Here is a 23,274-nt window from a genome sequence, read left to right as displayed (position 1 = left end):
TGGCTGCCCTTTGTGAACAGCTGTTCACAGAATCACAGAATCCCAGACTGGTCAGGGTTGGAAGGGACCTCTGGAGATCATCTAGTCCAGCCCCCTGCCAGAGCAGGATCACCCAGAGCAGGTTGCACAGGATTGTGTCCAGGCAGGTTTGGAATCTCTCCAGAGAAGGAGACTCCACAACCTCTCTGGGCAGCCTGTCCCAGGGCTCGGTCACCCACAGAGGGAAGAAGTTTTTCCTCGTGTTCAGATGGAACTTCCTGTGTTCCAGTTTGTGCCCGTTGCTCCTTGTCCTGTCACTGGGCACCACTGAGAAGAGTCTGGCCCCTTCCTCTAGACACCCACCCTTTAGATATTTGTAAGCGTTGATCAGATCCCCTCCCAGGCTTCTCTTCTCCAGACTAACCAGCCCCAGCTCTCTCAGCCTTTCCTCATACCAGAGATGCTCCAGGCCCCTCCTCATCCTTGCAGCCCTCCGATGGACTCTCCCCAGTAGTTCCCTGTCTGTCTTGAACTGGGGAGCCCAGAACTGGACACAGAACTCCAGATGTGGCCTCACCAGGGCAGAGCAGAGGGGGAGGAGAACCTCCCTTGACCTGGTGGCCACACTCTTCTCAATGCACCCCAGGACACCATTGGCCTTCTTGGCCACGAGGGCGCACTGCTGGTCATGGAGAGCTTGTTGTCCACCAGGACTGCCAGGTCCTTCTCTGCAGTGCTGCTTCCCAGCAGGTGAACCCCCACCCTGTACTGGTGCCTGGGGTTACTCCTCCCTGGGTGCAGGACCCTACCCTTGCCCTTGTTGAATTTCATTTGGTTCCTCTCTGCCCAGTTCTCGAGGCTGTTGTTAGAGGAGAGAGGAAACACTTGGGCTTATGCCTGAGCAGCGTCTCAGGGGACCCCCCGATGCAAACCCCAGCTAATCCCCCATGGCAGCACATCTGTAGGAGGCCCTGATCAGCCCCACCATGCTGGAGCGGTCCTGCGGGGCAGCCCAGGGCCCAGGCTCTTGGGCAGCTTATGGGGATGAGGCAAGTCTGAGGTCAGCCTGGGAAGTCAGTCTGCAGGTCGGGGTCGGGGTCAGGATCAGGCCAGTGATGGTGACCGGGGTCAGACACAGCCCAGTAACAGCCGTGCAGGTCCATAGTGACAAGGCAGAGCTGAGGCCAGGCCAGGCAGTCAGTCTGCAGGTCAGGGTCAGGGTCATGGCTGGGCACAGCCATGGGCACAGGCACATCAGTGAGAGCACTGGAGACACCACATCTCCAACACAGCTCAGATGGGGACTGAGGGCCCAGGGCTGATCTGAACTGGGGCTCCTGGGCAGGGCTGGGGTGCAAGCCCCAGGTGAGGCTGGTCAGAGCTCTAAGGGCTTGCTAGCACACTCAGGGCCCTGAGAACAGCTTCACAGGCAGGTATGGTTATAGCATGAGCATGGTCAGTCTGCCTCCCCCAGTGTCCTGATCTCCAGGAGTGGTCAATAAAGGGAGACCTTCCCCTTTCGCTCATACACAATTCCTGGGCAAGCAGAGGTGGAGGGGTACATGTGCTGGCACTGCTGCTCCGTCTACTGACACGTCCCCAGAGCTTCTGGAAGGAGAAGGAGCATCGTCCGGCACTGAGACTAGAAGAGAAGCTGAGGATAGGCAGGTTGATGCATGGGAGAAGCTCAAATCTCGCCACCAGTGGTGCCAAGTCCTTGGGGAACAAATTGCCCCTCATGTCACAGAGACAGGCCACAATCACCTGCCAAAAAAGCAGGGACCTCTGACTGGCAGCCAGTCCCTCCCCACATCCTTAGCACAGACCACGGTGACTTGGTGCAGGCCAGGGGCTGCAGTTGGGATCCATGCAAGGAAATGGGATCTGCTCAGATCGACCTTGTGCAGTTACAGTCAGATCCATTTGACACCTTGGAACCTATTCAGGATCTTCTCTGCTGGCATACGGACATGGGCTGCACCAGCTTCACATTTTGAAGGGTATTTTATTCTCAATTTAATATTTCAACAGCTTGCTTTACCATGTTTTATAGCCATACAAGATACAAGCCTATTTTTAGTCTTTTTTCTCCTGGTGATATAAACTGTTCTGAGCCATTTTAGCTGTCTCCATGCTTCTTACAAGCATGTTATGCTTTTGGCTTATTCATTTTTAATAAGCTCTTTTGGGAGGAATTTCTTTGTTGCTGCTGTTCTTTTAATGATACCAGATTGAATACATTATATTCACTCTCATACATAGCTTTTTTAATAGCACAGTTCTGAATGAAACCCCTCACACTTCTCTGCACTAAACCCAGTTGCTTCTTTTATGTTCTCCAACCAGCTGCTCCAAAAATCAAACCTTTGTGGTATCTAAAATGTAGCAACTACATCACATGCTGATGTGACATTTACTCACTCAATGTGGGAGTAATTGGAGACTGTTCATTATGATGATGATATCTGCCTCAGCAGCCCCTCCAATCTTCTAAATACATCACTGTCACCACCACTGGTTTTGAAGATCATTCACTACAGTAGTCCTAATACTCCCCTTTGCCTGTTTAAAGTGTGAATTTTCTAACTATATGGGTTCAGTGTTACAGGTTGGAAGATTAAAATCGTTTAGGCACATTGATGCCGAGGTTTCTTTGGCATCCAGCATCGCTCCTGCACAAGCACAACTCGATCGGTTCTTCCTGTATAACCTGCAGCCTGGTACTGCAACGTCCCACTGGCAGTGTCTGCCTTGTACCACCTTCTGATCAGGGGTTCTCAGTCAAAACTGGGTGGTCCAGTTGTTCCACCTTATTTTTTGATTGCTGGAATCTGCACAGAAGCGCATTTGTGGCTGTGTCTTGGTTTCTGCACCTTTTTAGGCCGGAATTCATTGGTTCATTCATCCTCCCATTGCACATTTCCTTCTTCTTCCACTTGGCCGACCTCCATCCCCATCCTTTGACTAAGGGAATTTTAATGACTTAGGGAAGGACGACCCTGCATTTTGCGGGGTTTTGCACATCAGTCGTCTTCACTTTGTGCAAAACCTCCCCTGTCACTCGACGAAGCGTTGGCAGCCCGACTTCTTCGCTCGCAGCCCGCGTCCGTATTCCCATGACCCCCCAGCTCTGTCCCGGGGGGGGGGGCTCTGTCCCGGGGAGGGGGGCTCTGTCCCGGGGGGGGCTCTGTCCCGGGGGGGGGGGGGCTCTGTCCCGGGGGGGGGCTCTGTTCCGGGGGGGGCTCTGTCCCGGGGGGGGGGGCTCTGTTCCGGGGGGGGGGCTCTGTTCCGGGAGGGGCTCTGTCCCGGGAGGGCTCCCACCGCCCCGGCCCCGCGGGTTCTTCCCTTCACTCGGGCAGGTCTGCACGGGGAAACGCGCCCCGCGCCCCCAGGGACCCCAGGCGCGGCTTCTCGGCGCGGCGGTCCCGAGCCGGCGGGCAGGCGGCGCAGGCAGCACGGGCAGCACGAACACAGGCAGGCGGCGCAGGCGGCGCAGGCAGCGGGCGGCGCGGCAGGCAGGGCAGATATGCGGTCCCACATGGTCTAGCGGTTAGGATTCCTGGTTTTCACCCAGGCGGCCCGGGTTCGACTCCCGGTGTGGGAAAGCGCCAGCCTTTTTACTTATTACTTTTTTTCTTTCCTTTTTATTTGTTAATCTTGCGAGATCCCTTCCACCATCCGCAGCGCGGAGTAACGCGAACGACTCCCACCTCCACATCACACCCTCTGCGTCTCCCATTAAGTGAGCGCCCTGGCGCTTGTAGCAGAGTCGGGGATGACAAAGAATCACCAGCAATGGCTGGCGTTCCCCACAGCAGCGAGAGCCAGTCTGTCCTGTGGATCAAGCCATCAGCTGGGAAAACTTTTGTTAGCAAACATCTTACTAAGAGCTTCCTCTGGCCTTCCTGTCAGCCCCAGAGGTGAATCCAGCCACGGCTATAGCGACCACACCAACAGCCCCACAGAGCCGAACATCCGCGGCTCATCAGCCGGGGCAGCACCACGACACGCCAGGGCCGGCACCGGGGCTGGACACAGAGCTTATACAGTCCCTCATTAGCCACCCCCGTCCAGTCTGTAAGTACCCAGCCCTGTGTCTGCTGGGTTGATCCTGCCAACAGACGGCGGGGGGTGCGCAGGGGACACGGCCAGGACAGCTGACCCCACTGCCCACAGGGATATCCCATACCATATGGGTCATGCTCCGTGTAGAACTGGGGGTGGGCTGAGAGGCAGCGTGGCTCAGGGATTAGCTGAGCATCAGCTCTGGGTGGTGAGAAATTGTGCTGTGCATCACTTGGTTTGTATATATTATTATTGTAATTATTACCTACCTTTTTTTGTTTGTCCTATTAAACTGTCTATGTCAGCCCACAAGTTCTCTCACTTCCACTCTTCCGATTCTCTCTCCGCTCCCGCCTGGGGGGAGGGAGCAAGCAGCTGCGTGGGGCTGAGCTGCCAGCTGGGTAAAACCATTGCTTTTCTTTCCAACCAACCTGCACAAAAATGATTCACTTCAAATAGGCCTATTACAGTCAGGCTTTATTTTTTATTTTTATTTTTAAACAGCTCATTTTTCCTAAATATCCCAAATTCAATGAAGTTGACCAGTTTAGCTTAGAAAGATGTGGAAACTCAGCAAGAGCTTCAGGATCTTTTTAGGCTATTAAAATTTCAGGGGCTTTGTTAGTAATGACACTAAATGACACAATTGCCTGGGAATTTTGTGAAAACAGTTTTTATTTGGAAATAAATCTATGGGCTTGAGTTCTTAAACTTTCATTGGTTTAAGTATTTCTATATCCAACAGGAAAATAGTCATTTCAGTAGGCAAAGTTTGTTTAGTACTTCTCTTTACATTGTTTCAGATCCCTAGGGCAAAAAAGAAATAACCTAAACCCACAGCCACTATGGCTTATCTTGTGCTGACCCACTCAATGCTATCTGCACCACACCAAGCAATTGGCCAAAACTTACTGAGAATTATTGAACTGAAATCTAAATGAGCCATTTTGTGGGCTCCCAGGGGAAAACGGGGCACTGCTAATGAGACAAGCGAGGTTTGTTTCACAAACCACTCCTTACTTTCTGAGTTAAACCATTCAGCTTCAAGCCTCCAGCAATCTGCAGGGGCTGGGGCCGGCAGACACTTGCGCACATTGCGGCAGTTCGCTTCTCTTCACGGGTGGAGAAGGCGACGGGCTTTCCTCCTCTGGCGTGGGCTCCCCGTCGTGATTCTCAGCAGGCGCTGCCACCCAAGATGTCTTGCTTACACTGGAAGTGCTAGCACAAGGGTCAGCTGGGACATCACGAGACGCGTTAGTTTGTTTTTACAGCAAGCGTAAAGTTACTGGATGTAACTAGATGTGGGTAGACACTTGGACACAGACGTTAAGTGGCCCATCTGCACAGGGTGCACTTGCTGTTCCAGTCACTGCACGGTGCAACAGGCGCTTCAAGAGCTGAGAGACGATAAACTCACTCATGGTTACACGGAGCTCCAGAAGGGGAGGAAATAACCCTTCCCACAGCACGCACCCCCGCCGGGCACAGGGCAGCGCAGTGCTCCGGGGCAGCGGCTGGGGCGTGCGGCAGGACCAAACGGGGCAGCGGAGGAGTTGCCACCGGTTTGCTGGAAGGCGAGAGGCCGGGACAGGGCTCGGTGCCGGGGCTGAAGGATCCGGCACACGCCGTGCCCGAGCCAGAAAGGGCCGGAGGCCCGGGCCCGCGCCGGGCTCCCGGGCACAAGGCGCAGCCGCTGCCCTCTCCGTTCGCGGGACGGCGCCCGGCGGTACCACACAGCTCCGCGGGCCGCCCGCGGCTCACGGGCCCAGCGAAGGCCCAGCGAAGGCCCCGGCGGGGGATGGGGGGGGATGGGGGGGGGTGTTCGCCCCCACCCGTCACCTTCGACCTTTCCGCCGCACGAGCTCTCGCGAGAGCGTGGAGGCGCGTGACGACCCCGCCCGCCCGGCCGAGTCTCGCGAGAGTTTGAGCCGCCGCTTCCGGGTGTGCTGTCTCGCGAGAGGCGGCGGGCGCTGGCGCGCGAGGCCTTGTCTGGCCCCGGCGTCTCGCGAGAGCCCCTGCTCCGGGCACTGGGCGCCCCCGTGCCGTGCGCCGAGCTGCCAGCAGCGAGACGCGGCGGGCGCCATTTCGGGGAGCAGCCGCCGGCGCGAGAGCCGGGGCCCAGTCCGGGTCCGGGGACCGCCTGCCCACGGTCGTGCTGCCCCTCGCCGCCTGCCGCCCTGGGGCTGGCCGAGCGGCGCCGTCCATCTGAGGTTTCGCCGCCCGCAGAGGGCTCCTGAGCCCTCGGGCCCATCCCCCACCGTCAGCGCAGCCGGAGCCGGGAGCCGCCGCTGCCGCCGCCGGACCTCGGGCGCCCGAACGAGGATAGCACCCGCCCGCGGCGCAGGTAACTGCCGCCTGGAGGAAGAGGGGGCTGGACCCAGCCGCTGGGCGAGCCGCGGCCTACCCCGCGGAGCTCGGTGGCCCGGGCCTGCTGGCTGCCCGGGAGGCCCGCGCCCCTCCCGCCGCCATGGCTGCCTCTCTCCGGCTGGGCGGCCCGGGCCCTCGCCCTCGGCGGCCGCCGCTGGCCTCCCCGCCGGTGTCCGCCCTGCGCTTTTCCGGGGCCGGGGCGCCCGGCGGGCTGCCCCCGAGGCCGCGGCCCGGCCTTGGAGTGTTTGGTTGTTCCTACGGCCACGTAGCGGGCGGATCCGGCTGCCCTCGCCGCGGCGTTGTCCCTCCTCGAGTCCCCCCACGATGGCGCTGTGCGGAGTGACCGGCCCTGCCCGGCGTGGGGCTCCGGCCGTGCTGCAGCTATCGCGGCCGGAGCTGCCAGGGCCCGGGCGGAGCGGCGGGGAGCGGCCCCGGGGCTGTTTACGTTGGGAGACGGGGCGGGGGAGGGTGGGGGAGCGCCGGACCGCCGCGGGCGGGCGGCTCTCGGGGCTCGGCGGGGCGGCCGGGATGCGCAGGGGCCCAAGGCCTCGGGGGGTGCGGGTGAGGTGCGGTGCTCGGAGCCCGTCGGTTTTAGTGCAGCGCTGTGTTTGGGAACCCGAGCTCGTCACGTTCCGGTCGCGCAGGGAGCGTGTGGAGGAACGCGGGTGGGAGCAGAGCTGCGTGTGCTGCTGGGAGCCGAGCTTCCTTCCCTAAACTTTGCTGATGCTTTTCCAGGAGGCTCCTTGCAAAGCAAGAGTGGAATTGTCATTTCTTGAAATTTCCAGAGCAAGCAATTTCAAGGAGTGGACCTTTTTAAACTCACTTTGTGGAATATAACACGGCAGAAAGAGATGGAATCTGCCTTAAAAATATTGGCTAGATCAGTAGCAGTAAATTTCATGTCCCTTTAGGTTTTCTGTAGGCCCAGAGCTTCAAGTGTAGGTCATTTCTTGTTTGTTTTGATGTCTTGGGTTGGTTTTTTTTGGTGGTTGTTTTTGTTTGTTTTGTTTTTCTCTACAGAGTTGTCAGGCATATGGAGTGTTTTTGAGCAAGCTGAAAGGCTTTTATGGAAATTACTTTGAGCTTCTTCAGTGTTTAATGAAAGATACTTGAAAATCTGTCATGGTTTTACTAATTTGAAATTAATGGGTCTTATTTGGGATTTTTTTTTTTAAAGAAGTATAACTGTAGTGTTATTACGTGCATTGCATGAATTACAAAGTTGATAGGTCTGTGTCATGTGAACAGAAGGTATTCTGGTAAAAACATGGTATTATACCAATGAAAGTGTTTTGTACAGAGTACAAAGGGCATGCATTGCACAGGGTGAGACCAAAGGTCTGTGTAACTCAGGATCTTGTCTGTCGGGGGGGCCAGCAGTAAGTGCCTAAGAATGAACAGAAACGTAGGGCACTCGCACAGTGATACTTCTCTCTGTGTGCTCTTAGTCATCAGCTAGTTGTGGATCAGGGTCACAAGGCATGTCTTTGTTTAATGAAAAGCTTTTTTTGTAAACTTTGGCACTTTTTTGTTTTGCGTGTGTGTCTTTCCTTTGTTAGCATCCGCAGTGCTCTGTGACAGTGAATTCCATGGCTTAATGCTTTTTGAATAAGGACCTTTGTTCTGAACCCACCGGATGATAGTTCACTCACTCGTTATTTGGGTGAATGCAGTAATAGTCGTTCCCTGTTCATGTTTCCATGCCACTCGTGATTTGGTAGTCCCTATTACCCCCCATCCCTCCCTTTGGCCACCCCTCTTCAGGGTGAAGACTCCCACCCCAAGCGTAGCTGGATATATATATTAGCTGAATATATACGTTAGCTGAATTACACTTAGGACAATGCAGTTTGGGGGGGGGGGGGTGTGTCTCAGCAGCGGGAATTTTCTTGTGGAATGCTGGGTTTGGCACTTTAGTACTTTTTCACGGTCCTTAACCATGGTAATGGTATTTGTTCACACCAAATACTGATAGAGTAGTGGTGAATTAAGTCATATGTGTATATGTAGATTACTTGAAAAGCGGAATGTAAATACTCTAAGTAAAAAATAAAATTGAGCTATTACAAATAAACTAAGGATGATCATATTTGTAAGAGAGCACTGTAGCCCGAGAGGTAATAACTTGAAAATGAGGTTAGCGTGCCTTGGTTAAGTAATTGAGTATGAACTTCCAGTGCTCTGATACTGCTAAAGGACTGTTTCATTCTTGATTGTATTAAGGGGTGATGGTCAGATGTGGGTGACTTGATTCTTACATGTGATGCAGCTCTGGTGTAATGCTCTCAGTTATGAGTGAACAGCTTGAAGGATCTTGAAATGTTGGAGCGACTTCATTGTGCTGGCCAAGTCTCTGACAGCACAGTTCTTCAGCAATGCCTGTAACCAAGGTGCAAGAACTAACCTGTATGATTAAAAATCCATTTTATGGCCACATTTTCTTGGGCTGTCTGGCTTTGATCTAGAGGCCTGACTGTTTTTGAGCTTAAGAATAAGGTCTTAATAGCATACCTGCAAGGGAAAAGAAATGAAATGTCAAGGGGATTCAGAGTATAATAAACACAAAATTACATTAGGGAATTGAAGTTGAAAAATAAGAGGAATAATTGGGAAAAAAGAAGTTTGTGGTGACTAGTGTTACGTGGTGTGGTGGATCTTTTTTGTTTTTGGATGGATCTTCTGTGTGCTTTAGTAGCTCTTAATGCTGGTATTGTAACTGTTTCTTCTGTGGCCCCGGTTATACAGGAGGCTACTTTTCTTAGGACCATAGTGTTCACTTTAAGTCTTCAGATTAATAACTGTGATGGTAGTAAATGCTAGGGAGCTGTGAACAGGCTCACCTGAATGTTTGTCCTGTCTTCTTTACATGTGTGTCTTGGGTCCTTTGGTCAAGCTGTAGTACTTCTCAAGATGGCCACCATACCTCTGTTTCTGTATCATAAATGATCTGTGCTCTTTGTTTTGAAAGAAATAGGTGGAATACCTCTGGGATTTCCACTGGCTAATGGCATTCAATAGTGTTTTGTTGTTTGCAGCCATAATTGCTTTGTGTCACATTCTTTATCATCTCGCTGGGCATAGCTTCATTCAGTTCTTGTTGGAAATGTCTTTGGAGATGCTGCTTTGTGAATTTGAGCCAATGCAGTGAGGGCCTCATAAGCAAAAGCCTTTGGAATATAAAGCACGAGGGTGTTTTCCATCTCAGGTGGATTTTGCTTCTTCTTTCAGGTATCCTGAAAAATGGCTGATGATATTGATATTGAAGCAATGCTTGAAGCTCCTTACAAGAAGGTGAGAAAAACGTGCCAGTGAGGTCCTGTTTACCTTAATTTAGCATTATTCATGAAACTACTGCTGAACTGTAACTAACATCCCTGGAGCCCTCATGATTTATCTTATTGGAGATGCATTACATGTAACTTACAAGTAAATATATACTGTTAATGTAATTATATTGTGCAGTAGTTTCACTTCAGCGTGATGAATAAATGCCCATCTATCTCTCTTTGTAGACTTGCCTAACGATATCTCACCTCTACTCCCATGAATTCACCTTTGATTCCAGTGTGAACTGTCAATCATAAGGTAGTAATTGAGTGACGTATCGCTGTACCGTGGTCCCCTAGGTTTAAAAAAAACAAAACACCACCCAAAAACAAACAAACAAACAACCCCCAAAAATTCCCCAAAACCAAGAAACCAAAAACCTCTCCTAAAATTGCCAGGTCCAGTTTGGTATAGCAACAAGGTGAATACAGTGGCTTGGGAAAACAGCAGGGTTCCAAGAATAACCTTTTCACCAGTCCCATGGCAAGTAAATATTTGAACAATCTGCTCAGTGCAAGAAGAGTGAGACTTGCTTTTAATGCAGAAGACTGGTGGCGGTTAATCTTTTAACAGGGCAGATGGAAATCAATTGCTGAGTGAACGAATTTACGGAAATTCTTGGATCCCTGAATAGAATGTTCTTAGCAAGTAAAAGACAGTATCACAGTCTGCGGTGTCATTCTAAAATAAGCTCTTGTATTCTTCTGTCCTAGTCGTTTAATAAGAAAATGTCAATTATTATGCAAAATTTTTATCGATTAGTGTAGTGATGTGTTTTACCTAAACCAGCAGCAAATGAATACTGTCTTTTTTTTTTTTCACCAAATGGTGGTGAAGTGTTAACATTATGCATGCTTTAGTACTGGTTTTGCAAGAAATGTACATTAAGTCGCTTAGGAATTGTACTTTTGATGTAACTGATGTGATTAAACTGTAAAGCAAGTATATAAATTATATAGCAGCTATTGTTAGTCTATTCTGCAGTGTTTATTACAACCATGTCATGAATTTTGGATGAGCATTTGTAAGTTTTAAGAGGTATATTTAGTTTATGTAATATTTAGCAGTTACGTTAAAATCTTGAAGAGAAATTTGTAAATTGTTATGTTAAAATTCTTGTCTCCTGGTTTAACATGGATATTTTCCATGTAAACAGGTATGGAAATAGGGAATGTTTAGGCTGGACTGGTGGATTATTGCTGACTTTCTTGGGAGTCGACGTTACTAAAGCAGTGTGAATCCCTGTTTGCTTCAGGGCGAGATGTGTGACAGAGGTGACATCAAGCTCTTACAACCCTTCAACGAAAATGAGCGAAGATCTCGGGAATGGCATCGGTCACAGGAAATCCATAGTGGCTGGCTGCTAGCGTAGCCACTGGGGCTTAGGCAGAGATAGAGCCTTGGTACTGATCAGAGGGGCACACAAACACAAACCTGAAACTTCCTCTTACATTTGATAGAAATAACATTTAACCACTTGAGTGCTGAATTCTACAGGATAACTTGCTCTCTAAACCATGTAAGGAAGTATCTACAATTTAATATACACTTTTAAATGATGTAAGTCTTGTATTTTGTAATTGTATGACTTAAATTTAAGCTGCAAAGTGGTTAAACATGCCTACCTAAATTTTCTAAAGCTTTCCACATTCAACTGTAAACAAGTAATTTAGTATTAAAATTTTTGTTTTGTATTTTCTTATTCCTATTCCCATTACCCTTTGACCACTTGAAATGTTTCCGCTTCGTCCTCACGATGTTCTTCTATCAACCCTGCTTAGGATGAGAACAAATTGAGCAGTGCCAATGGCCACGAAGAACGCAGCAAGAAGTAAGTATGTTCTCAATTCTCTACATTTGGGGAAAGGTGGCTGATTTTTGTAAATTCATAAATGCATGTCAGTTGTGTTTAGGGAAATAAAATGTAAAAGCTTGATATTTGCAATTGCTGCAACCGCAGCAATTGCGAATTTTTTTTGTTTACAAATGTAGTTATGCCTCGTCACTGATGTCATCAAAGTCGTGGAAATATTTAATGTTAGCAACAGATAAAAATACAGTCTTGGTAGGTTCAGCATATTTAATTTCTCTTCGTTGCTTTAGCAATGCGATGTATTTCTGCATTTTAAAAATGTATTTGGTGTACAGTTTTATGTGATTTGGAACAGTTCAAAGCATTTAAAGATAGCAGTGCTTTCTTGAAAAGGTTTAGTGTGTTAGACACCTTCCCTCTCTTTCCCCCTCCCATTGAAAATACACATTTTTTTCTTTCTAATCTAAACTTTATAAAATTATACTACAGCCTTTTCAAAGAAACAGAGTACAAGCCCACCTTCCCCAGGAACCATAATTCAAGGGTCTGCACATCTGCTGATGACCCAAACAGCCTGGAATCAAATCAGAAATTTGAAGAAAAAACCTTGTATAAGAGTGTCTTAAATGCCTCAAATAAACGGAATGTTCTAAGTCTGTAAAATAAAGCCCTTACCTTACAAGCATCATTTGGTGATGAGACCGTTGATGTAGGAAGAATAATTATGAATTTGATAGTTGAGTAAATAGTAACCAGTGCGTTTTTGTAATACACAGCTAACTTAAGAAGTCAGCATGTGTGCTGTTGTCATCTTCTGAAATCATACAGATAAAATGCTGAAGGGATCCAAAGAACACTTCTTCCGAGGTGTATAAAGATTTGGGAAGTGAGAAGTTCCAATTCCAACATCAGACTTATGTGGGAATCCAATAATCTGAAATTGGATATACTTTATATCTGTGTTCTAAACAATACTGTGAACGTTGTTCTCATGCTAAATATTGAGACCAGTAAAACCCCATCAAAATCAGCTGTTCCCAGTATTTTTAAATTCTGAATTATTATTGCTTTAAAATACATAAAACTCTGCTTTTGTTTGGATGGCTATTCTCAAAGTATAAACTGGGATCTGAAAGAAAAGGAGTGACTTTCAAATTTTAGAATTGGTTCTGACCTTGGTTTATGGTAGAATGAAGAGAATACTAGAAGGTATTTCAGTTCATTTCCTCAGTTGCTGTAACCTTTCTGAGACTAAAGCAATGACATTTGTTATCTTCCTGCCCACGGTCCCATCTGCGGGTTGGACCTGTATGCTCTGAGTTTGTATTTCTAATTTGGAAAACCAGTGAACTAAGTTTAGAAAAAAAATTACATTATTGCGAAACAGAAGAAAGTCAAGGTGTTTTGCTGCTGTTAGTCTTGCAACGTTATTTGTTCTGTGGAGTTTTGCCTCTTTTCCTGCTTTCCTGATTGTACCCTTGTGTCTGTTCAGGAGTGTTGCTCCTGTGGTATCTCCGCATTTCAGTTTGAGTTAGCAGTTGCTAGAAGGTTAGTTATTTGTACTGCAGTTCTCTGATAGCATGAAGCTTTTTGTCCCAGTGTTTTGATTTGATAGAGCTACTATTCCCCTAAATCTTTAAAGAATGAACACCACCACTTTGTATGTGACTTGTGACAGTGCACTTGGTTGCTGAAGACTAAGGTGTATGTAGGCTTTACAAGAATTCTTGCATATCAGTTCAGTTGTTTGGAGTGTCAGTATCTAGAGGACATTCTTTATCTACTTGAGTTGGACAATTCTGAAAGAAGATTCAAACTGTCAGGAAAACCGTAATCCACAGGAAACACCAACAACTGAAAAAATAACATTAGTTCCGGTGTGCAGCTTTCGATAATTGTCAGATCACACTGAATATCTGGTTTAGAAATTGGAAGAATTAAGAATCTGCAATTTTACTAGATGTCTGTGCTATATATCCAGTTTAATCATCGTTGGAAGGCAGAGCATGGATCTTGACTGTTAGGAGTCTTTGCGTGCAAAGAGGTTCAGCTCGCAGTTGCCAGTGAGTAGTTGCTGTCTTCGCTGAAGACTGGCTGCAGTTATTGGTTACTGGTACTGGCCAGTTTGAGCTACAGGTAGTATTTTTCAGAGCTATCACGATAGTGAGTTTGTGAGGGTTTTCACTTGGCGAGCTATTGGATCCTAGGAGAGAAAGACTATGTGTTGCCTGACTGGCAAACTGCCTTAATGTAGGAAGTGTGGTTAAGTGATGTTGCGGATAGTTCTGGATTTCTGGGTGGTGTCTCTTAGCAGAGATTGTGAAGCTTCCGAATATCAGGTTCTGATGCAGCAGCTTCTATGTCCATAGAAAAATATTAAAGAAACTGATGGGGTATTGTAGATAAATAATCAATTAAAAATGAAATATTCCAGTTTTTTTAAAAAAGTTGCAAAATGTTTCTCTTGAGAGAGAAACACTAAGATAGTTTTGATGGGTCTTCCTAGGTGGGGATTGGAGATCAAAAGCTGCTAGCAGTGATGAGACTCAGTAAGATGTGGTAGCTGAAAGATTTTTACTTTAGTAATTGGACCTAACTAGAAGTCTTAGTTCATGCATGACTATAGAAAGTCACGGAGATGAACCCTTTTAAAAGGAAGGGGGGAGGCGACTTACAAAGCTTTAAAGTGAGTGACCACTATGAAGAAAAAATAGTGTATGTAATCAGAAGGTCTAAAAGGAGGAGAGGAAAAATTCAATAATGAAGGATGTTTTGAATTTCAAAAGTTTAGGAGCAAAGTTGGTTATTCCCATTTAGTTTGAGGTAAATTACTGTCATAAGTAATTGCTTGAGCATCTGTTTAACATGTATTTTATGTATATGTACTTACATATTTTAAAAACTAGGAGACTAAGTTTTTATGGTCCAAGAGGAGATGGGGGGGGATTTTCTCAAAAAAAGTAGCAAGTAGGAAGGAAAACTCTTAGGCAGTGTTTTAAGACTGATGGCAGGGAGCATGAAGAGAAAAGAACCTTCCTTTCCCTCACACTTGCCTCTTCCTTTACTTTGCTGTAAAAATATAATTTATTCTTAGCATCTTGATGGTATATTTAAATTATGTTTGAAAGAGTCATGAAGTACTGCATTTAGTATGTACTAGATCTAATGCAGGAAATATTTTCTCAGTCCTTTTACTCTTCCTGGAAGCATTCTTTAGTGATTAGAAAATTAAAAAAAAAAGTGCTTTGGAGCACTTTGTTGCTCATGATAAATTTTCAATGTTTGCTGTCATGCTAAACCAGCAATTTAACAAAAGAAATGTATACATACCAACAGGCAGAAGCTTTTTCCTATCAATGTCTGTGACATCAGGTTAGAGCAACTGTGGAATGTGAGGTAAATAACATTGTGTAAATAACAGTATGTGTAACCAAAGTTGTGTCTGTCTTTCTCAGGAGAAAAAAGAGCAAGAGCCGAAGTCGAAGCCATGACAGGAAGAGGAGCAGAAGTAAGGAACGCAAGCGGAGCCGAGATCGGGAAAGGAAAAAGAGCAGAAGCCGGGAAAGGAAACGGAGCAGAAGCAAAGAACGCAGGCGCAGCCGTTCTAGAAGTAGAGATCGCAGATTCAGAGGCCGCTATAGAAGTCCCTAGTAGGTTATTTATGTGGAGTTGTATGTGTGCTGCTTCAGTGTATGATGTGGAAGCTTAAAGTTTCACACTCTGCTTTCTAAATTGGTCACTAATCATCTCAAAAAAAGGTGAGAGGTTGAAGTTGAAGAGTGTCAATAAATATGGAGTGAAAAAGAGGAGGACAGTAACATATCCAGTTCCTCTTGCTACTTTTAATTCTTATCTGAATGCAGAAAGATGCAAAAGCAAGTGAAAGAATGTGTACAACTGACTGGAAAGCAAAGTTTATCGTAAAATTAAAATAATGAGCAAGTTTTCTACATGTCCTATCTTCAGTGTATGAACCTGACAGTTTAACTGTCAAAAAATGCATAGTAGTCTGTAAGTTTGGTTACAGACGCATAAAAACCTTTTGCTTGTATTACTAAAGGCTTTTACTGGGTTGCTGCTCTTAAACACTTACTGCGTAAACACTTCATGTGTTTATGCATCCAAACTGGAAGCATCTTGTCTTAGTAATGCCTGTGCATTGCATATTTGTCCTGCTTTTTCTCAAACTTGTTTAGAGGCTGTGGAAGAATTCTTCGTTTCGTCTCAGATCTTTGGCTTGATAGAACTTCTGCTATAGGTAGTTCCTCACCGTTGTAAATCACTTCTCAAAAAACATGTTTTCATCAGTATCTATTCGATGTTTCTGCTGCTTTGTGTTCCTGCCCTCCCCTTTGCTCCCCATCACCTCTTTTTGCCTTCAAAGAAGCAGAAAACCAGTGAGAACTGGGTTGTATGCTTGGCTTTCATTGATTACCTGAGGCTGCTGTTGGTGTCTGCTTTTGTCTGGGTCTCATCTCAATTGTTGTCAAATCTCAGAATGCAGGATCATGTCAGAAGCAGGCATTTGAAAAGGATGTTGGTGGGGTTTTTTTATTTGGCATGTAATGTCATCCACAATGGAGAAGTCTCTCTCAGGGTGTTTGAGAAGGCAGTGTTTACCTTTTGATAAATTGCCGACTTGTACAGTTTTCTGCACACGAATGTTTTTCTAGGTGGCTGGGTCCCACTCCAGGGAACGCATTCCCTGTGGTACTCCTGGAATGCAAACAAATTACCTGAGGTCTCAGGATCTCATTTTGCACTAAGTCATCTGCATGTTGGCATTTTCATAATGAAAACATACTGCAACTCCTGGCTCTGTTAAGGTGCAGTGGCATCCTGTGCTTCCATCAGTCCTGTGTACTCAGGGATCATAGAGCATATCAGCCTTGCTTTTACTTTGTCTGGAATGTCAGGCCTGTCGGAGCCTCCGTAAAGCTGCTCTGGGCTTCAGCTCTGAAGACTTTAGCTCCGCACAGTTGCCATGCTTTCTATAGCTCTTTGGCACCTGCAGGATTACAGTAGCTATTTGGGTTGTGCCAGTGCCACCGCTGTGGCTCCAGACTGCCTCATAAACAGAGGAGCCTTGATAAAGATCTTCAGCCTTCCCTATGTGGAGCCTGCCAGTTGTCTCACCTCCGATGTGGTGCTGTGTGGAGAGGATGTCCTTCATCTGTCCCTGCTGCATTGGAGAGTTTTGTTCTTTGTTTTTTTCCTGTTGTCACTGGGTGAAAAGGTTCTTCACCCGGAGAAATTTGGGAGCTTCAGTGTTCCCAGTCTTCCAAAATAATTTCCTCAAGTAGAGGTTTAAAGTATAGACAATACAATAATCCACACCTTTCTAAATGCATCAGGATACATTGTGCCAGGAAGGTGAATGATTACAAGGGATCTTTTTCATTGTTCTGATACTCATCCATAGCTGTTCCGGGCAATTTCTCTGGTATTGAGAGACAGCGAACAAAAAGGCAAGATAGTCTAGTATCCCCTGAGGATACAAGGTTCTGCTTATTGGTTTGGCAGTGTTGTGTTCTCTGCTTCAGTTGCTGAATTGTTGCTTTCATTTAACCAAGTAGAATTTTAGTATTTAAAATAGTTAGTGGAAGACTGGTACGGGGCAATTACGTGCATCCCAGAGGCATTAGTAGTGACTGTTGCGTAGCTGGCAGTTGGCTGTCATTCACTTGTAGGTCATGGATGATGCTGTTGAAGTGATACGTATGCTAACACGGTTCCAGAATCCTAGTTTTGGCTCAGAAGGCATGAGAGAGAAGGACTTCAGAAGATAAGAGGGAGAAGAACTTTTCCACTTACTGTTCAGGACTCTCCAGTGCAGACACTCACCTTTAAAAGCTGTGTGACAGGTGCTGACTTTCAGGGAGACACAAGTTCTGGAGATGAAGCCTCCTGCATCACCAGCCTCCTTTGGATCTACCAAAAATGGTGCTTCCGTATGAAGAAATGGTCTCTGTAGCAGTGCCATCAGCTCAGCGTTTCAAAAGTAGCCACCGGAATGCTCTCGCTGGCTAGAGAATTTGAATCTGGAATCTCACTTTGTGGGGCTGTTTAGGCAGTTCGGAGTTGGTGTTACTGCAGGCAGTGTTGTAGCTGACTGCAACATCTAGTTCAAAATGCTTTGTGACTGTATTTTTCTTATTACTTTTTTTTTATTCTTCCTCCTCCTTGTGATCTTTCTCATTTGCTTTATAAAGACCCCTTTTCAAGCTGATATCTCTAAACTGAGAATTTTTTGCTGCCATGATGATGTGAAAGCATCTCTGCAGTAGTGAGACGAGAAAGTCTAGTATAGGAAATTCTGAAGGAAAAGGAGAAGAGTGTGCCACAGAGAAGCTGAGGACTTTGAATTTATCATCTTTAAGCATGAGATAGTGATTAAATTTTTTAACTTTTTAAAATTGGGTGACAGGCTTGCGGTGCTTAGTGTTCACAGTTGTTGTTTTAATGTTGTTCTTGTGTATCTTGTCCCTTTAAGTGTTTTACAGTTACATTATTAGGTCTCTTAGGAGAAAGACTTGACCAAGTATTCTTGCTTAGACATCTGTCTGACAAATCCTAGCTACTGCTAACCTACAGTAGAAGTCATTTAGACTGTTCTAGATCAAGAAAATTGGGCAAAGCTGCTGGGAAAAACAGGGTTATTAAATGAGGACTGAAAATTCATTGTGATTCTCCTGGACTTTGTTAGCCAAAGCTTGCCTTGTCTGAGACTTTTCGGTTGGCATCTTGGATATGACTGAGCAGGTGAAAGCTGGTATTTTACTGGCTGTCTTCTGACCTGACTCTAGTTGTTGGGCCATGTGGCATCACGTAGGTTTAGGAGAATGTGTGCCTAGCTGGCTTTGGCTATATGCAGGACTTGGTGTGTTTGGCTTATGAAGAAGGTAACCCCTAGATATAAAGATAAATTGCTTGTGACTTGATGCTCCCATACACAATAGTAGGAACTGGGCAACAATTGCAGAGTTCTTAGGCAGTAGGAGGAAAGAATAAATTCCCGACATCTACAGCTTTACAGGCAAGTTTCCTTGGAAAAACCCAAAGAAATGCATCCTGCAGAACAGTGTTGAAAAAGGGTCTTCAGAAGGTTACATGAGCCATCATGTTGGCCCAGGCACTTTTCGGCTCAGTCTGTTCCAGTGGTCTGTTACAGCTTCAGTTTGCTGGGGTATTTTAATGTTTCTTCCATGTGGTTGTGTAAATAAGATATTTTGTACTTGTCAAGAGTGAAAATGGAAAAGAGATTTTTGTAGTTGTGTTGTTTTGGGGTGTGTTTTGTTTTGTTTTTTTTTCTCCTTTGGAAGTTGTGCATTTGTTTGAAAGCTGTTACTGTGTATCTTCTCAGTTTTTTTCATTAGGTTTAGACAAACACTTAAAACAGTTCTTTCACTGGTTCCTTAAAAACTCATGGTCTTGATTATTGGCCATCATTTAGTTGATCTGCATGTTAATATTGTGGAGTCACTATAATGGGTTCGTCTTTGTGCATTTGGATTGAGTTTGAGAACACCATGTTCTACATCAGGAAGTGTGAAGATGCACGGTAATCCCACCTCTGATAAGAAGCCAGCCTCTGGAATTAGTACCAGTGTTTCCAGATGCAGCTTTTGGCAGTATGTGTCATAGACATTGGAGAACCTGAATGGACACTCTCAGCAGTCATTTGTCTGAACTTGAGTAGGAAGTGAGTAATTTATCCTAGGGAAAAAAAAGTCTGGTTTTGATCAATGGTGATCTCATTTTGACATGTGCCTGGCTTTTATGTATTTTCTCTTCATAAGTAGTTTCTAAATGGTGTTTTTTCTTCTTTTTCCAGTGTTATACAGGGCCATATTTCCCTTGCTTTAACCTGGCCGGCATGGTTTTGGATCTTGGCCCACTACTTCCACCTGTGTCATGACATGTTTAAAAATGGGCATCCTCCTCCTTGTTGTGGATGCTGAGTTTAACTACAAGCATTACTGCTCCACTGTGTAGCAAGATAATATTTATCAGACAAATTGGTTGGCTAAATGGATTTAGTGGAAGACTACTTAATGTCTTTAGACTGCCATGTCGTTCAGGGTGTTTTCATGTCAATTTATAGCCACAGCAGAGAGAATCAGTTCTGTGCAGATGGAAAGACAAGCCCTCTAGCATTCAGTCTGCGCAGCAGTGGATATACAGGAAGAATGTTAACAGGTGGTGTTCTTTGCCCTGTCTCTACAAGGAGATCAAGTTCAGGGAGAACGTGATAGGGTGAATCTTGCTATTCATGTCACAGTCTGTTACCCTGGGCCACAATAACTAGGAAGAGGACTGTCCTTAACATGGAAGTGATGGGCAGATTGCCATTTGTTCTGACAGCCTCTGTGAAGCCTGGAGAGCTAAAATTAGATTCAGCCAAGAGATTGGATTCCTTCTGTGGTGACATGTCTAAATAAGGTTAAGTGCTGGCTTAACTGGTTCTGTGTTTTGATGTCCATTAAGAACTTTACTTAAAGGAAGCTGCGTTTACATATTTGTAGCACTTCAGTGGCTAGAGCTGAGACAACATTAGTGAATGTGTCCCTTGTAGATGTCTGCAGGGAGCTACTTTTGGTTTCCACTTGCATCTTAAATTTCATGAAACTTTCAGTTTGAAAATGTTACACTTCAACAAATAGTCCTGCCAGCTCTACTTGCTCAAAACTCTGAGGCTGAGCTCCAGGCCATTAAGGTACTGCTTTCCAGTCATCAGTGGGTAGAATATGCATGTGGAGTAAAGAAGATTACAACAGTAACTGTAGCTCAGAATATTTTGCACAAATAAATGTGCCGTGTCTGGCTGGCTCACGCTTCAGTTCTTCCTTGGAGTCCTGCATATTCTGGGATTTTTGCGATGCAGGTGAAACTGAGCAGGAAGCATATTCTGTGTCTTATGGTTTGGAGTATTTGTGTGTAGCTGATGCGTGCTATGGGTGCTGCTAATGGAAAATGTTCACAAGTTCACGTGCAAGGGTGGGTGAGCACTTGCAGTAGAATATAAGTACAGACAGGAAGTCTTGAATTCAGGTACTCTGGTGAGTAATGTCTGTCTCTGCTTTTGCCGTAGTTCTGGTCCAAAATTCAACAGTGCCATCAGAGGGAAGATTGGTCTGCCTCACAGCATCAAATTAAGGTTTCTGAGTTTTCTCTACTTTTTATTGCATTGTAAAGAGGTCTTGTTTAAAATCAGACTGGTACATTTGAACATTTTTCTTACAATCTTGTTGATCTCTCCTTATAGCAGGCGACGCTCCAGAAGCAAAAGTCCCTTCAGAAAAGACAAGAGCCCTGTTAGGTAGGAATTTTTACAATTGTTTCATGGGGGTTTTTTTGGTTTTTTTGAGGTTTTTTTCCCCCCGATCAAAGTTGGAAAAGTAATGGTGAAATACTGCATGACTACTTGCTCTCCAGCTTATACTCACAAGTAATGCCAGAATTCATTCAGAAAGCCCATGAGAGGAGAGCATTAAGAATGTGTTGCTTTCTCCCCATGTCCTGAAGTATTTCTACCCCCTCAGTAACAGTGTACAGCTGCAAATAATGTTAGTTTGCAAAACATGTCTTGCTTTGCTTTTTCTGTGTCTCTATTCTCAGTTTTTCCTGTTGTGATTTAAATTAGCTATCTTTTCTGGTAAATCTTACTTAATCTTAAATACAGAATGGAAAAGTACTGTGCAAGTGCTTCTTCTTCCTATTCAGTATGTATTGATTTGTAGAGAAGCCCGGTACCTGTGAAATCCTGGAGGTGCTTATCCGTTCTTAGGCTTCTCATTTAAGGGGATTGGATTTAGATAGCTGCTAATGAGATTGATTAAATTTAACTGCATTAATTGAGAGAATAATCTTGCTTTGGTTTATTAATTATTAGCAAACTCTTACTGAGACAATTTAGTTTAAATTTTTCTTGTGTGTTCTCAGTGACTTTTTGAATATTTAGAAAAATATAAATACATATTACATGACCGGAAACTCAATCCAGGATCCAGCAAGCTAATTCTGTCCTGTACAAGTCAGATTGTTTTAGATTCGAAGCTTTAACACCTTAAAAGTTGTGCAGCTAGTGATTAGTATAGAAATAAAATTAATCAGGTGCTTCTAGTAGCAAGGATGAGAGTAATTATTCACTATTCATACTTTTTTAAATGGTTTTACAAGCTGAAACTATAAATTGAGGAGTGGGAATTTTGTTTGTACACATGTCAGTATTGTTTATGCAGTGGCTGTAGTGACTCCAAAGTGACTGGGTAGATGTAAGTTTTTAGTTTGCAAAGCCACAAAAAAAAGTTCGTGCTATTTGTCTGACAGCTAGTGTGTGCTAATTAATCTCACTTTCCTTTCTTTTCCTGTCCTTTCATCTGATCTTTTTGACTGCAAGCTCCTTAGTGGTACTATTATCTGTTCTGGACAGTAGCAAAATGGCACCTCTGTTTAGTTGGGGCTTCCGTACTTGAAATACAATTTTTCAGTCATATTTGATGGTTACGGTTGAAACAGGGCGTTTAGTCATGTTAAAGTAAATATATTAGGTATTCCCTTCAGTTCTTGCCCCCCTGCCTTTTTTTTTAGTATGGCATGCATTTTTTCCCCCATCAAACTTTGAAGTACTGATTATTTAAAGTTTCATGCAGGGTCCAGAGATGAGTTATCTTAATTCAGATTATTTTTTAACTGAACTTTCCTCTTTCCAGAGAACCTATTGATAATCTTACCCCTGAAGAGAGGGATGCTCGAACAGTATTCTGCATGCAGCTAGCTGCAAGAATTCGACCAAGAGACCTGGAAGAATTTTTTTCTACAGTAGGGAAGGTAATTAATAGGTTAAAATGATTCTGAATACTTCCTTAAGATGTCCTCGTACAGGATGGATATTCAGCAGAATTGTAAGCAACTGGCTATCTGGAACTTCCTGTACAGGTGAAAGGGGAATGACATGACTGTTCTTGTTTGTCTTCTCTCAGGGTCTGGCAGTAGGATTAATGTGGTTTAGGAGGCTTACGTGTAGAGCTGTGAAGGTTTTTCCTTCTCCTGATTCCATATACTCCAGTCTTAAAGACCAACTAATTCTTAAGGCTCTGAACATGAAAACGTAGTTTATCAGGAGTTCATTCTTCAGCATGTGATGCGATCCAAAACATGGCAGTGCAATTCTGATTCAACTAACTTCATTTTTCAGAAGTTTGTCTTGTGCAGATAGGCCTACCATTTATGGTGTAATTTAAAAATAAGTTTTAATTTTGAAAAACTTTATCAGCTGTAAGGTTCTGGCTTGAAGCATTACAGTGCTGCAAGTATTCTATTGCCCCTGTTCCTGTAGCATACTACACTTGCCGTTGAATGGCCGCTTTTAATGCTAGCTTGCCTCTGGGATATACTTGTTAATATATCTTTATGCTAGTCTAGATTCGCAGCATAATTACAAAGCTGTTGGCTTGGTAAATAATTGGTTATTAATACCTTTCTGAGAAATGGACTGCCTTAGGTTTTTTCCTTTATCTCTAACAGCATTTCTATACTTGCCTTTCAGGTTCGTGATGTGCGAATGATTTCTGATAGAAATTCCAGGCGTTCAAAGGGAATTGCTTATGTAGAATTTGTTGATGTTAGTTCAGTGCCTCTGGCAATAGGACTAACTGGACAGAGAGTCTTGGGTGTACCAATCATCGTACAAGCATCACAGGTAAGAAGTTCTAACATCATAT

At 45.1% G+C, this 23,274-nt stretch overlaps 1 protein-coding gene and 1 non-coding gene across 8 annotated transcripts in view; both read left to right on the top strand.

Annotated features, from left to right (window-relative positions):
• The first annotated feature begins 3,511 nt into the window (after positions 1–3,511).
• On the top strand, positions 3,512–3,583 carry TRNAE-UUC (transfer RNA glutamic acid (anticodon UUC)). Its single transcript has one exon. It is a non-coding gene; the product is annotated as a tRNA-Glu (tRNA).
• Positions 3,584–6,071: 2,488 nt separating this feature from the next.
• The window catches only part of RBM39 (RNA binding motif protein 39), a 31,649-nt gene continuing 14,446 nt past the window's right edge, over positions 6,072–23,274 (top strand). For 2 of the 7 annotated variants that reach the window (XR_012838072.1, XM_075769145.1), the window contains exons 1-8: positions 6,073–6,388; positions 9,640–9,702; positions 11,520–11,569; positions 15,007–15,201; positions 20,643–20,708; positions 20,817–20,870; positions 22,264–22,381; positions 23,100–23,252. Coding sequence is in view for 6 of the 7 variants with exons in the window: in XM_075769145.1 (XP_075625260.1) it covers positions 9,652–9,702; positions 11,520–11,569; positions 15,007–15,201; positions 20,643–20,708; positions 20,817–20,870; positions 22,264–22,381; positions 23,100–23,252 (687 nt within the window). In the remaining variant the exon portion in view is untranslated. The other 5 variants (XM_075769140.1, XM_075769141.1, XM_075769143.1 and 2 more) reach the window with 5 other exon arrangements.

The sequence above is a fragment of the Balearica regulorum genome, chromosome 16 (assembly GCF_011004875.1).
Source record: "Balearica regulorum gibbericeps isolate bBalReg1 chromosome 16, bBalReg1.pri, whole genome shotgun sequence".
NCBI lineage: Eukaryota > Metazoa > Chordata > Aves > Gruiformes > Gruidae > Balearica > Balearica regulorum.
This window is presented reverse-complemented; position numbering and strand designations above follow the sequence as displayed.